At 42.2% G+C, this 15833-nt stretch overlaps 1 protein-coding gene across 1 annotated transcript in view; it reads left to right on the top strand.

The window, feature by feature from the left end:
• The window catches only part of RASEF (RAS and EF-hand domain containing), a 112346-nt gene extending 96942 nt beyond the window's left edge, over positions 1-15404 (top strand). The window contains 5 exon segments of the mRNA XM_068242856.1: positions 4533-4614; positions 6265-6379; positions 6522-6641; positions 13054-13130; positions 15207-15404. Coding sequence (XP_068098957.1) covers positions 4533-4614; positions 6265-6379; positions 6522-6641; positions 13054-13130; positions 15207-15312 — 500 coding nt within the window. The 3' untranslated portion in view covers positions 15313-15404.
• Positions 15405-15833: the final 429 nt, after the last annotated feature.

Here is a 15833-nt window from a genome sequence, read left to right as displayed (position 1 = left end):
AAAACAAAAGCAAGTTACAGTGTTGAAGTGGTTGATGATATGAAAAATATAGGACGATTTGTAGAGGATCAGCCATGTGACAGAAGAAATCTGTGGAACATTACATTCACCACTTTAAATATTTACAAGTTGTATTATTTATACAGGTGAGAGTGCCCCATAGAGAGAATATATAGTTTGTTTTTTTTCCATTTTGGTTTCATTTATTTATCAGGTTTACATTTTTAATGTGTTTTATTTTTTAAATCCTAATATAAAAATGTACAGACAGGTTCCTAAAGTACTGCCCACCCTCAAGCCCCTGACTAAAGTAAATAGAACATATTTCAGGAAAATACATTTTAGTTGACTCTAAATTACTTGTATATGTTACGGCCAGAACCCAAAGTCTGGCCACTTCAGATTCTGGCCAGTCACAACGCGAAGTGGCCACCTGAAGCGGCCAGTACACGAAATGCTGCTTAATTTCGGACTTTGGCCGGCCAGAACGCGTTCTGACTAAATGTGGCCGGCCAAGTCCTGAAGCTCACCTATTTGAAAGTGCTGTCCCTCGCTCTGTCCCCCGCGGCGTTGTTCCGCTTCCAGCAGCAGCCCCGCCTGATTCTCTGTGCTGAGTTGGAGGAGGTAACGTTCACATCAAAGCATTGGCTCTTAGAGCCGGCTCAATGAACTTCACACTGCAGCCTGTGGAAACCTGATCCAACCTGCAATCTCCTCGCAGATCTGCACACATCACAAGCCTCTTTCCACTCCCGGGCTTAGCGCACACTGTTTATCCATTGATGGGTAATAGCTGCCAGCCAATTATATGCTGCTCTGATTGAGCCAGACTCTGCAGAGAGGGAGCGAGAGAAGTAGTCTCTCGCTCCTCACATACACATGCTGCGGTTGCACAGCTTTTACACAGCTGTGAGGGGGGAAACCAGTAATAGATTCTGCCATTCGGAATCTTGATAGAACAGCGTTCCCTCTGAAAGATGGTGTGCACTGTAATCTGACTCCAACTCCACTTTTCTGGGATGCTGTGGACCATTAGCAGCAAGGTGACACATGATTTTTTTTCCCCCCTTATCACCCCTATTGTTTCAGTACTGTTACGGCCAGAACTCGAAGTCTGGCCACTTCGGGTTCTGGCCGGTCACAACGCGAAGTGGAGATTTGTGCATTTTGGACTTTGGCCGACTGACTTTGGCCACTTTTAGAACTGACCGGCCAATGTCAGAAATTTACAGCATTTTGGACTTTGGCCGACGTCAAATCGGCCAGTTATAGAAACGGCCGGCCAATTCTAGAATTGGCCGATTTCTGGCTTTGGAGATAACATGTATATGATTTACAAAACACACTGATATTTTTGCTCCTCAGTCCTGCTTAAAGGACAACTATTATCAAATTTAAAATGCACACCATACATATCGCCTCATGGGGGTAGTCTATTTCTTTATTTACAAAACTACTTACTGAATGGCACTTGCTCAGTCTAACTGCCAAAATAGGGTGCAAACCAGTAGGGAAGCTGGCTGACATCCTTGTATATCCTTTCCTGGCTGTGCTTTTGTAAGGAATAAAGGTAATATGGAGAATCTCCCAAGAGGAGATGGACTAGCCCAAAATCTAACAGATCTGTCAGCTTTTTACTGCTTACTTTCAGTTACAGCAACATAGGAATAAAATAAATTATAGTGAATTTTATTATGGGAGAAATGTACTTTTTATGAGTATGTATTTTACATTTTTTTTTTTGTGATAGTGGTCCTTTAACCACTTTGAATCCCTTGCTACGCTTATCTACTCCCCACAAAACTTCATCTGAAGCTCAGGGGAGTAGATAGGCGTACTTGTGGTAAACAGTGTGCTGTATGCCCAATAAGCTATCTGATTATGTATATAGGGTATCATTTTAACCGTGACAAGTGAGAGAATAGATTTTGTGTTGTTTGACAACTGAAGGATAAGTCATGTGATTGTTTTTACCGGAAAACTGAATGAAAAGCAATAAAACTGTTATTTTCATGTACTCTATACCCCCAAATAAATACTTGTAAAAAAAAAAACAAAAGTGACAGCATTGAAAAGAGAATACATAGTTACCCTAGGGACTTAGCTTTTAAAATATGTATGCCATGAGAGTGTATTACTATTAATCATGAAGATAAGGGCTTTTAATTACTGATAGAGTACAATGAGAAATCAAAAAACACAAACCAGAAACTAATATATTATCGCCATACATTGTACTAGGAACATTATTTAAATGTTGAGATAACCAGGACAAATTAGCAAATACAATGTGTGGGTTTTACCTATGGTAACATTGTTTATTTGAAAACTATAGTGGATGGAAATGGAGAAATAGTGTATTTTTTCTTTTTTTTCTCATGTTTCCCTTTAAAATGCACAGATAATAACATAATTACTAAAAGCAAATATCACCCTCACAAAGCATAATTTGTGGCAAAAAGAACAAGATATAGATAATTTACATCTGATGAGTAGCAATAAAGTTATTGGGGAATGAATGGGAGGAGCGCTGAAATGTGAAAATTGCTCTGGAACCACTTGCCGACCAGGGGATTTTACACTGATCGGTGCTGCGTGGGCTCTACAGCCCGCAGCACCGATCAGGAGTGCAGCAGGGCGATCAGACTACCCCCCTTTTTTCCCCACTAGGGGGATGTCCTGCTGGGGGGGTCTGATCGCCGCCGGCTGCAGTTGCTTAATGGGGGGGGCTCTTCAAAGCCCCCCTCCGCAGCGCTTTCAGCCCTCTCGCCAGCTCCCTCCCTCTCCCTTCCCCTGTGTGCTGCGCAGGACGGATTTCCGTCCTGCGCATTGAAGGATAGGCTTCAGCCTATCATATGCCGGCGATCCCCGGCCAATCAGAGGCCGGGGATCGCCGATCTGCCTTACGGTGCTGCTGCGCAGCAGCGCTGTATGATGTAAACAGCGGGGATTTCTTCCCCGCCTGTTTAGATTTTGCCGGCGAGCCGCCATCGGCGGCTCTCCGGCTGTTCACGGAGACACCCTCTGTGAACTGACATGGAAAGGCCACTCGATCGAGCGGCCGTTTCCATGGTAACCCGCAGACGACCAGTTTACGCCAATCGGCGTTAGCTGGTCGTCAAGAGGTTAAGCAAAAAACCCTGTGGTGCTGAAGTGGTTAACCTCCCTGGCGGTATAATTCCTTCCAGATTTTGTCTAAAACCAGTACAATTTTTTCACAAGCTTTTAGACCCTAAAAATCATACCACTAGATAGATCTGAGGCAGCCCTGCCCATTACACACCTTTCATGGCTCCAGCTCAAGGTTAGCGCTCTAAGCTGAAGATCTCTGTCCCGAGCTTGACTCAAGGTTAAAGGGGCACTATGGCGAAAAAATGTAAAATGTAAAATAGGTGCAAACATACAAGTAAGAAGTACGTTTTTTTTTTTTCCCAGAGTAAAATGAGCCAAAAATTACATTTCTCCTACGTTGCTGTCACTTACAGTAAGTAGTAGAAATCTGACAGAAGCGAGAGGTTTTGGACTAGTCCATCTCTACAAGGGGATTCTCAGGGATTTATTTATTTTCAAAAGCACTTAGTGAATGGCAATTGCTCTGTCCAACTGCCAAAAACTGTGTAGCGAGCGGGAAAGCTGGCCAGCATCATTGTTTAAATCCTTTTTAGGGAATATCTTTATAAAGAATAAAAGCCTTGCTGAGGATCCCCTATGAAGAGATGGACTAGTCTAAAACCTGTCGCTTCTGTCAGATTTCTACTACCTACTGTAAGTGACAGCAACATAGGAGAAAAGTAATTTATGGCTCCTTTTACTCTGGAAAAAAACGTACTTCTTATTTGTCTATGTTTGCACATATTTTACATTTTACAATTTTTCGCCATAGTCCCCCTCTTTTTTTTTTTTCTTTGTAAATTTTCCCCAAATTTTTTTGGGCGTAACTATTGAAGTGTGGGAGGTAAAATGTAAAAATAAGGTCAAATTATGTCTTTAAGTGAAAAAAGTAGATGTAATTTTAATGTTTGGTCACAAGATGTCCTTGCACCTGACTTCCTTATGCATAGTATTACTACGCAAAGAGGAAGTGATGCGTGTATGGTCTTTGTGAATGGCGACGCCGTCTCATGGATGGTTGCGTACATTCACACGGGGACTTAGATCAATGAATGGGAACTGCGTTCCCATTCATTGATCTAACGGCTAACTATCGGCGGTGGTAATGACCACGGGAACAGGGGCCTCCGTAAAAGCGTGATATATGGTGAAACGGCCATCAGGCGCACCGTGCCCAGCACCCACCGCCATCATCACACTTTTGAGCACCAGTATATCCATTCATGCTGCACGAATATAATGTATTCATTCACTTGGACCGTGCCTCACTTTTGGAGAATACATGTTCATTGCAGTGCCGATCATTCCTCTTCCTTCCTCAATAAAAAAACAGAGCCCTGATTAAACAAGCTTGCAGGACATAAAGGGGTAAAACTATTATAATTAGAAATTAACAATGATTTTTCCTCCCCTTGAAACAGGAGTAGATTTCCAGATGAAGACGCTAGTGGTTGATGGAGAGCCAACATTACTGCAGCTCTGGGACACTGCGGGACAAGAAAGGTATGCCACCTGGCTTTTATATTTGTGAGCTGGACTAGCCAGTTATCCTTTGTACTAAGAGTGTTGTGATGGACAATACATTCGATAAAGGTCATGCCTGCCTAGAGGATTACATGTGAAAGTGGCAGTGTGCCATCTGTTCCTTGGGTTTCCGTCAATAATAGTAGCCAGCATTTTATTATATTCTGTAGGAAGCTATGAAATATATACACAGAGTGGGCAAAAAAAATAGAGACGCCCTCTTATAACAAGTTGGTCCACCTTTAGCTCTGATCACAGCCATTCTTCTTTGCATGTGTTTAACAAGATGCTGATACTGTTGTTGAGGAATGTAGGCCCATGCTGACATAATGCCATCTCTAAGTTGGGTCAAATTGAATGGGGGCGTTTTTAAGCTTTGAAGTGATCTTTCGACTTCTTCCCACAAATGCTCAGCAGGATTAAGGTCAGGGCGCTGAGTTGGCCATGGAAACAGGTTAAACTCTGATGTTCCTCAAACCAATTTGAGACAAATTGAGCATGGTGGCCAACAGGCATCTTTTCCTATTTTTCTGTGAAACCAAAAGCACTCTTGAAGGTCTCCTGTTGTGCTAAAGCCCATCCTTTGCAAAGTCCATCTTTTTGTGCGTTGAGATATGCTTTGTGATGCACCTGCAATAAATTCAGCTGTAATTTGTCATGTTGTTGCCCTTCTGTTGCTGCAGAATTAATTATTAATTACCATTCCCCATCCAGGCAGCCATGGTCTCGGGGAAAGATTGCTGGTTGCCGAATTACGCTGTTTTGTATGTTTTTTTTTTTTTTGTTTTTTTGTAATTTGGGTTCAGTCTTTTGCCAGCGCCCAAATTACCCTCTGAATGCTGCTATAGCCGCAATTCACATTACAGCCTATGGTGGCGGCCAAATGTCTGGCGCCCTTTTTGCTTCCCTTGGTTAGAAGATCTCTTCAAAAAAGATCAGAACTGTGAGAGTATTTCCACAAGGGCCAGCGGAAGGGTGGTCAACATTGTTCTTCTCAGGTGTACAAAAATGCTTAAAGCGGACCTGAACCCAGAACTTTCTCTTGGCTCTAAAATATTGACAATAGCATAACTTTTAAAGAAAATTATTTCTTTTTTACAGCTGATACAAATCCTGCAATAAATCTGCAGTGTGTCTACTTCCTGCTGTCACAGAAGCAGACATAGGGTTAACATCCTGTGTTTCTAAATTAGCTGTTCAGCTGGCAGAGGAAAATCCTGAGCTGACACAGCTCAGAGATCAAATTACAACTTGTGATTAGTCACTGATGAGGGGGAATTAGACAGGCTAAACCCTCTAAATACATACAGGGTGCATTTCTCTGTTTTCCTTCTGTCCTGTGTAAGCGTTCAGGTCCACTTTAATGCAGATTGAAATGGGATTTAAGACACATGGCAAAACAGCTATCTCCAGGCAGACAGAATCACTGCTGATATTCCATTACTAAATTTTACACTTCATTTTGCAAAACTGCAGCAATCCTAGGGGTAAAATTGTTCTATTTATAATACAGATAAGTTTCCCATCAGAAAGGTAAAATAATGTATTCATATTGAGTTTGGCTTACACAAAAGCATCTAAATTGCAAGAAATGTGCACACAGAGCTGACCTGTTTATATTTTGTGTAGATTTCGGAGCATTGCCAAATCTTATTTCCGAAGAGCTGATGGAGTTCTCCTTCTATATGATGTGACTTGTGAGAAGAGCTTCTTGAATGTGAGGGAATGGATAGATATGATTGAGGTAATGTAAAGCAATCTATATTAGAACTATAGAAAATGTCTACTTGGCTCGTTGTAATTAACTTTTAATGATCATAGTTGTTACAGTGCTGGTCCTTCAATGCATTTACAGAAATCCGTTTATCTTTTGTTTATTTGCTCAGGATGCAACACATGACACCATACCTATCATGATGGTGGGAAATAAAGCTGATCTCCGACAGGAACTCTCAGAGCAAGGAAACAAAACTGTACCAACCAGTTATGGAGAGAAGTTATCTATGGTAGGTTTAATGCACAAAGATTTGGCTTTGGGAACAGTTATTAGATATTGTCCTAGATAAAGACCCGGAAAGGCAGAACTTCAAGTAGCAGGTTGCTTTATAATCTTACCACGATTCCTGGAACCTGAAAATTATCAATGGTGAAATAAACCCACCATCATCTTAATGGTGATAATGCTTTCTTCATCAACCTCTGAAACAATCAGCGAAGGGGACCTATGCCAATCCTCATAACAACATATTCAACAAATCAATCAGGCCCCAGAGTGAACATTAATAATATGGCAAAGACATCTATATAATGCTCCTTAATCCTTGAGATTAACCACTTAAGGACCAGCTAACGCCCATAGGCGTCAGCAGGTCTTAAAGAGAATCTGTATTGTTAAAATCGCACAAAAGTAAACATACCAGTGTGTTAGGGGACATCTCCTATTACCCTCTGTCACAATTTCGCCGCTCCTCGCCGCATTAAAAGTGGTTAAAAACAGTTTTAAAAAGTTTTTTTTATAAACAAACAAAATGGCCACCAAAACAGGAAGTAGGTTGATGTACAGTATGTCCACACATAGAAAATACATCCATACACAAGCAGGCTGTATACAGCTTTCCTTTTGAATCTCAAGAGATCATTTGTGTGTTTCTTTCCCCCTGCAGCTATCTTCCACTGAAGTGTCAGGCTGTTTCTTCCTGCAGAGTGCAGACAGCTCTGCCTGTATGTAATTCCTCAGTATGTGAAAGCCCAGCCAGCTCAGAGGACGATTTATCCAGCTTGTAAAAGATAAGAGAGAAGAGAGAAGCTGCCCTAATCTAAATAATACATAGGCAGTGTGCAGAGAGGGGCCTGGAGGGGGGAGTTCATAACAGAACCACAACACTGAAGAACTTGGCAGCCTTCCAGACACAGGCTGACAAGTCTGACAAGAGAGAGATAAGTTGATTTATTACAGAGATGGTGATAGTAGAACGTGCTGCAGTAAGCCAGAACACATTAGAATAGCTTTTGGAACTTGTAGGATGATAAAAAACAGGATGCAATTTTTGTTACGGAGTCTCTTTAAGTGGGTTACCATGGAAACGGCCGCTCGATCGAGCGGCCTTTCCATGTCAGTTCACGGAGGGTGTCTCCGAGAACAGCCGGAGAGCAGCCGATCGCGGCTCGCCGGCAAAATGTAAATACGCTGGGAAGCAATCCCTGCTGTTTACATCATACGCGAAGCAGCGCCGTAGGGCAGATCGGTGATCCCCAGCCTCTGATTGGCCGGAGATCGCCGTCGTTTGATAGGCTGAAGCCTATCCTACAATGCGCAGGATGGATATCTGTCCTGCGCTGCTCACAGGGGTAGGGAGGGAGAGGGACGGAGCACCGAAACCGCTGCGGAGGGGGGCTTTGAAGAGCCCCCCACGCAAAGTGCAGCAAGCCGGCGGCGATCAGACCCCCCCCAGGAGGACATCCCCCTAGTGGGGAAAAAAGGGGGTAAGTCTGATCGCCCTGGCTCTTTCCTGATCTGTGCTGCGGGCTGGAGAGTCCACGCAGCACAGATCAGGCAAACCACCCCTGGTCCTTAAAGGACTTACGAGCCCAAAACCGGAAAAAAATGTGTTTACCTGTATGAATTTGTAACGCACGGAGGACGCCATCCGCGGCCTCCGTGCAGCTCCGCCGGGTCCCCGCTGCATTCGCTCCCCCCGGCCGGACCCCGACCCCACAGCCCGGGTCGGGCGCTCCTTCCTCCTCAAATATGGCCGCCGGAGGAGGCCGCGGCTGCGCAGTCCGCACCGGCGCGAGTGCGGCTGCGCAGCTCTGGGGCCTCCCTCTCCGATCCACGCTACGTAGCGTGGATCGGGGAGGGAGGCCCCAGAGCTGCGCAGCCGCACTCGCGTCGGTGCGGACTGCGCAGCCGCGGCCTCCTCCGGCGGCCATATTTGAGGAGGAAGGAGCGCCCGACCCGGGCTGTGGGGTCGGGGTCCGGCCGGGGGGAGCGAATGCAGCGGGGACCCGGCGGAGCTGCACGGAGGCCGCGTATGGCGTCCTCCGTGCGTTACAAATTCATACAGGTAAACACATTTTTTTCCGGTTTTGGGCTCGTAAGTCCTTTAAGTGGAGTACCAGCTACATGACTCTAAGGTGGAGGATATGAAGTGATTAGAAATCCTTCCTTGATGTAGCACAGGCTGCAATACAAATACTTTGTAGGAGAAGGGTTAAAATCTGTCCTGTTTTTATTACAGATGATCAATATCTCCTTAATAATTAATCAGAGAAACAGGTTATCAGTTTGGTTTTGCAATTGATTTGTAATTCTCTGGTAGGTCATGCTAATGTACTCAAGCTATATATTTACAGTACATACCGTGTTTCCCTGAAAATAAGACACTGTCTTATATAAATTTTTCCTTAAAAATATGTGCTAGGGCTTATTTCCGAGGAGGTCTTATATTTTGTTGTGGTAGCCAGATCCCCCTTCAGTATTTAGCTAGATCACCCCCAGTATATAGCCAGAAATCCCTAGTGTATACCCTGACACCCTCTCACCCCCCAGTATATAGCCAGAAACCCCTAGTATGTAGCCAGTGTATATAGGCACATCCCCCCTTCCCCTCCCCCCACCGCAGACACTAACACCTCTCTCCATGCTAATCAAGGTTAAACAGCAGATCAAGTGACTCAGCTTGGACATCCAGTAGAATCAGGACTTCAGAACAGTGCGCATCTGAATCCAGAGTGTTGCGCTGCTGCTGGTCCCCCTCCTCCAGCAAATCGGACCCCCCTCCGGCTTATCCGATCCCCCTCCGGCACCGCCGCTGCTGCTACGGTAGTTTACCTCCTTTGCTGCTAGCCCCCCTCCCGCTTAGCTGTACATAATGCAGATCTCCGATCAGCGGGGATAGACAGCTAAACTTGTACAGTATCAACGAAGTGATCTCTGTTTACTTCCTGTATACGGCAGCGCTGTTACTATACAACTTTAGCTGCCTATCCCCGCTGATCTGAGATCTGCATATTGTACAGCGTAAGATGGAGGGGGGCTAGCAGCAAAGGAGGTAAACTACCGTAGCAGCAGCGGCGGTGCGGCATCGCTGCGGGGGGTTCGGGGGCGGAGCATAGCTAGGCCTTATTTTCGGGGAATGCCTTATATTTCAAGCATGCTTGAAATATAAGACATGTCTTATTTTCGGGGGATGTCTTAATTTAGGGGAAAGACGGTAGTTATCTAGGTTGAAAAAATACATGTGCCCGTCAAGTTGAATCTCATGACCTGTTTTCTACCTAAATCTAGAGGAAGAAATGGGCGCAAGAATAACATTTTCTCCTGTCGCTTACAGAAGGCAGTAGAAATCTGACAGGTTTTGGACAAGTATATCTTCTCATGGAGATTCTCAGAATGTTCTTTATTTTCAAAAGTACCTACTGAATGGCAGTCCAACTGCCAAAATGGTGTGCAAATAAGCAGGCAGACTGGCCAACATCTTTGTATAGATCCTGTCCAAGAATTGTATTTGTAAAAAATAAAGGCAATACTAAAAACACTCCATGGGGAGATAGACCAGTCCAAAAGACCTGTCAGATTTTTTTTACTGCCTACTGTAAGAGACAGCGACATAGGAGAAAAGTATTTTGCAGTGTATTTTACTTTTGGAGAAATGTAACTCATTATAAGGATATACAAAACACATGTATTTTAAATGTTATAATTTTTTTTTGCAATCGGGATCCTTTAGGGCCTGTTTCCACTACACGCAGATTCTGCATGCAGAAAACTGACTCCAATGAATGTCTATGGGCCTGTTTCCACTGAACGTGATTTTTCTGATGCAGATTTCCCATAGGCATTCATTGGAGTCAGTTTTCTACATGCATAATCTGCGTGTAGTGGAAACAGGCCCTAATCTTGCCCAAGTATTCTTTACTGATTAGGTACTGGCTGCGTCCAGAATTAAAACCATTGCCTCCTGTGTCAAGTTGGTATATCTAACCAGTACGCTGTCCAGCTTCCCAAAGTTTACTTTACTTTAACTGCTGCAGCTTGGCATTAAATAGGGTTGCATACCGGTAATTTATTATCCACCAGTATTCCCAACTTTTTTTTTAATTGTTGACCTTTTATCCTTTATCTTCTTCACTATCCGGCTAAGAGTTGTTAATTCTAAATATATATAGTTGCCTGGCAGCCCTGCTGATCTGTTTGGCTGAAGTAATGTCTGAATCGCACCAGAAACAAGCATGCAGCTGATCTCGTTAGATTTGACAATAATGTCAGAAACACCTGATCTGCTGCATGATTGTTCAGGGTCTATGCCTAAAAGTATTAGAGGCAGAGGATCAGCAGGATAACCTGGCAACTGTTATTGCTTAAAAGGACATAAGTATGGTCCCCTCCATATCCCTCTTGCTTCAGTTTTCGTATAAGTAACAGATAATCAGAGATTTATAAGATGTGCACTATGAAGGGGGTTGGGGTTTGTGCAGGAAAGAGCAATGCAATTCTCTCTGTGTGAGGTAACATCACTAATTCACAAGTCCCGACATGAATGATGGGTTTTGAAGGATTGAGCTCATCTTTGCAATAGCTAGGGGTGGTCAGAGGGGGAAAGCTTTTTTTTTTTTTTCTTTTTTTTTAAGAAAGTGAGATTTAACTTGGTGTTCTGTATATACAGGATTGGGTCTGCTTCACGATATTGTAGTGACAATGCAAGAAATAACCAAATTGTCCAACATATGCCTATGTATACCTTTATTTATCACTTCAACAGTACATATTCCTGTGAGGGACACATTTAAAGGACACCTGAAGTAAGAGAGCTGTGGAGGCATTTTTATTTATTTTTTTAACAATACTAGTTGACTGGCATCCTGCTGATCTTTCAGGCATCAGTAGTGTCTGTATCACACACCTGAAAGCAAATCCAGTCAGACTTAAAGGAATACTATCAATACCCAAGTGTTCTAAAATGACAATGTACAAATAATGTCTAAGTAGCTGTGTAAACTTTTCCTACTTTTCATGTTAAATATCAGAGGCAAAAGCTGTAATTTATTGAGGGTAGAATTTAGCTATATTGGGACAAATCAATTGCAGAAGGGGTGTCTGCTTCAATGCACAGCCAGAGTTGCATATCAGACTACAGAAAGCAAATATCAAACATATCAAACTCTGAAAGCAAAACAGTATGAAAAACTGTGACAATTAGTTACATTTCCTCTGCTCTCTTCAGACAGGTCAGTCAGAAACACAGGACACAGGAGCTGCAGCTGTTGGGAGCTCTCTTCTCTGTCACACACAGAGCTACACATAGAGTTAACTGATCAAGTGTGAGGGGAAATTCCCCTCTCCTCATGGCTCAGTCTGCCATCAGTTTTGGCATCAGTAAAGGTTGAAAGTATTTTGAAAACAGTAAACAAAGAGGTTGCTACTAAAATATAGTATATGTATACACCAGTACTTAGCAGCACTTCCCAAACAATTCCTGTGTCAATTGAAAAAAATATGTGAATCGATAGTATTCCTTTAAAGAGAAACTCCAACCAAGAATTGAACTTTATCCCAATCAGTAGTTGATACCCCCTTTTGCATGAGAAATCTATTCCTTTTCACAAACAGACTATCAGGGGCGCTGTGTGACTGATATTGTGGTTAAACCCCTCCCACAAGAAACTCTGAGGACCGTGGTACTCCCGCCAGTTTCCTGTCTGTGAACCTTGTTGCATTGTTGGAAATAGCTGTTTACAGCTGTTTCCAACTGCCAAAAAAGCATGCAGCAGCTGCATCACGTGCCAACAGTAAAAATGTCACCATGTAATAAATCTTAGAATGTAAATCGGGGATTTAAAAGATTTTACAATGCGCAAACACTGACTAAATCATTTATACATAATTATTGTAAAAATGAAGCACTTTTATTATTACATTATTTTCACTGGAATTCCTCTTTAAGTCAAACATTTGATCTGCATTCTTGTTCATGGTCTATGACTACAAGTATTATGCCTGGTACGCGCCATGCATTTTCCCGCCAGATAGATGGGTCGAATTTATTATTTCCAACAGGACCAATCTGATTTCTGAGCGATTTTCTGATCACTTCTATACAAAACCAATCAGAAAAATGATCGGGAATCAGATCGGACCTGTTGGAAAGAATTAATTCGACCCATTTATCTGACGGAAATTGCATGGTGTGTACTAGGCATTAGAGGCAGAGTACAAGCAGGGCATCCAAGCAATGTGCATTGTTTTAAAAGAAATCTGTCAGACTCCATATTCCTCTCACTGCACGTGTACATTAAAGCAGTTACCGTACTTTGAGTAGCAAAGGCCTGCTAAGAACCCAGATCTTTCTCATTGTAATGTATATTAAGTTTGTGATTTCACTTGTTTTAACCTTAAATTATATTTAAATTGTCATCTAGACGTATGGTGCCTTATTCTGTGAAACTAGTGCCAAAGAGGGATCAAACATTGTAGAGGCAGTTCTTCATCTTGCACGGTAGGATTATTATGTTGACATTTTTATGTTTATATAAAAAGTTTTTGCCGTTCCATGAGAACGTATATCAATAGTTCCCAATACACAGGTTGGGTATATGTATAGCAAAGTAAAGCGCTAGTATTCTGTTATTTGTTTGTTAGTGCCCAGTCTGTATGTTTACATGATATCCTGGCAAACATAGAATTTTAGGGATATTGCCAGGTTTGTTTGGCATACATTGTCATCGAAGTACAGTTTTTACTTTATAAAATGGAAGGTACTGGTAGGTTGAATCTCCCAAATGTACGGGAAGCTTCCCATGCTGGATTCCAGACTACTGCTTTATGGTACACCTACAACATTTTATTTGGTAAAGTAAAAATTTCAGGTCCCTGCAGTTTCTCTGCAGCTGCACCGCACCTTCCATCCATCAGTGCAAATCAGAGAACACCATTAGCCTCAAGCTAATTAGTATTTGCATCCCCACCCTTCAGAAAACAAGTATTACTGAAGTTTTCCTTTATTGTATGCAAGCATGGTATTTGCAGTGAAAGAGTTAACGTACATGTTAGAAAACTTAACACATTCCTCTGTGGTGGTTCAGCAGTGGCAAGGAACTGAATGTAGTCCAGTTCTTTCATAGGCATGCATGAAAAAAGGGCGCCAGGAAAAAGGGCCCGGTTGGATAACGAAATCCTAATAACGGTAAATATCGTTGTCCAATTTCGTTAACGATAAATACAGTTTTAAAAACAGACGGGAGATAACGAAAAGATATTAACTTTAAAAATAATTACTTAATTCAACAATACAGCTTAACCCAACCCTACTCTCACACAGAACCCTCCTCTAGTGGTGACTAAAACTAACCACTCCCCTGGTTGCGCCTAACCCTAACCGCCCCCCCCCCCCCCCGGTGGTGCCTAACCCTAAACCACCCCACTGGTGGTGCCTAACCCTAACCACTCCCTCTGCAGAAACACCCTTTTACATATAGAAACAATATTATATTTAATAACGTCAATTCTGTACATACAAACAAAATATGACAAACTTTATAACCTTGCAATCTTCTAAAATGATAACATACTTCAAAAACTGCAATGTTCTAATGTTAACTATATTTATTGAGTGCCCTTTGTTTCTGCTTTTTTCGCCATATTAATGATAATTGCATTAGAGTCTATGGCAGCGCCCTTTCGTCGTCCTCCTGGTGCCCTTTTTTCCGGCTACATTTTATAGATATTTAAAACAGCAACTGGAACCTTCCACTTTTAGTTGCATTACTGCATGCAGCTGATTTGTATATTAACATGTAACCCCACCCTCCTAGTGATGTCATACAGAATTCTGCACCAGAGCACTCGGAGAGATCAGGTGACATCTGGTTTTCCAATGTGGTTCCCATGTAAGCCCAAAGTGTCACGTGAAAAAGAAGTGAGAAACAGTAATAAGAGCCTTCCTCCAACCCAGTTTCCTTGTCTGAATCCAGAGAACACGTGCTGGCTTTAAGGAGAAACTCCGACCAAAAATTGAAGTTTATCCCAATCAGTAGCTGATACCCCCTTTCAAATGAGAAATCTATATTTCTTTTCACAAACAGACCATCAGGGGGCACTGTATGGCTGATATTGTGGTGAAACCCCTCCCACAAAGAAATTCTGAGTATGTACTCTTGGCGGTTTACTGTCTGTGAACCCTTTTGCATTGTGGGAAATAGCTGTTTACAGCTGTTTCCAACTGCCAAAACAGCAAGCAGCAGCTACATCATTTGCCAGCAGTAAAAATGTCACCATGTAATACATTTTTGAATATAAATCAGAGATTTAAAATATTTTACAATGTGCAAACACTGACTAAATCATTTATACATAATTATTGTAAAAATGAAGCACTTTTTTTTATTACATTATTTTCACTGGAATTCCTCCTTTAAAGTTGCTCAGACAAACACAGTCGAAAGAAGCTTTTCTTTTCTTTGTTTTGCTTGCCTTCAAAATGAGTGTGAAGATGTACAGCAAAAATATTTTCAGCACATTAATGATGTCTTTCATTTGGTCAGATTGGTGAACTTCTATTCTCTTCTTTGCTTAGGGAAGTGAGGAAAAGATGCGACAATGAAGATGACAGAGGATCAGTCACTAATCTTTCTGGAGCCATTACCAAAAAAACTCCAATGAGAAACTGTTGTAATGTTTAACTTGCACCTAAAAACGTAATGGTGCTTTGACTTGCATCTGCAATAACTATGAAGGAATAAAGTCTGTGAAGATTCTCATTTCTTCAGGGCAACCCTATTTTTTCCTTGGATATGAAGGAATTGTACATATCTGTTAATATATGTGGCTTATATGTTATTACATCTTTTAAACTACACAAGAGGATTATATTTAATAATGAAATGAAGGAAAAGTGCATGTGCCATTAATTGCGGTTAATTGCATGTTGGAAAATAGTTGCTACAGGCAACGTGGACATTTATTTTTTCCATGTTTTGACAGAACAGCTGCACCAGCTCTGTTTAGTAGGAATTCCTCTCACACAGCTGAGTCTCTGTGTTAGTATTTGTGAAGGTGACAGCACTGTTTGCATGCCTGTCCCTTCTCCTCTTCATGAAAGTAAATAGAACTCTAGTAGGGAGGCAGAAACCAAGCTAACCCTTTAATGTGGGAATCAGCTGTCTAACTCCTTGCCTACATTGAGAAAAAGCAAGATGGTACC

This window comes from Hyperolius riggenbachi, chromosome 1, assembly GCF_040937935.1.
Source record: "Hyperolius riggenbachi isolate aHypRig1 chromosome 1, aHypRig1.pri, whole genome shotgun sequence".
NCBI lineage: Eukaryota > Metazoa > Chordata > Amphibia > Anura > Hyperoliidae > Hyperolius > Hyperolius riggenbachi.
The sequence above is the reverse complement of the archived record's forward strand: the minus strand, read 5'-3'. Positions and strand labels throughout refer to the sequence as shown.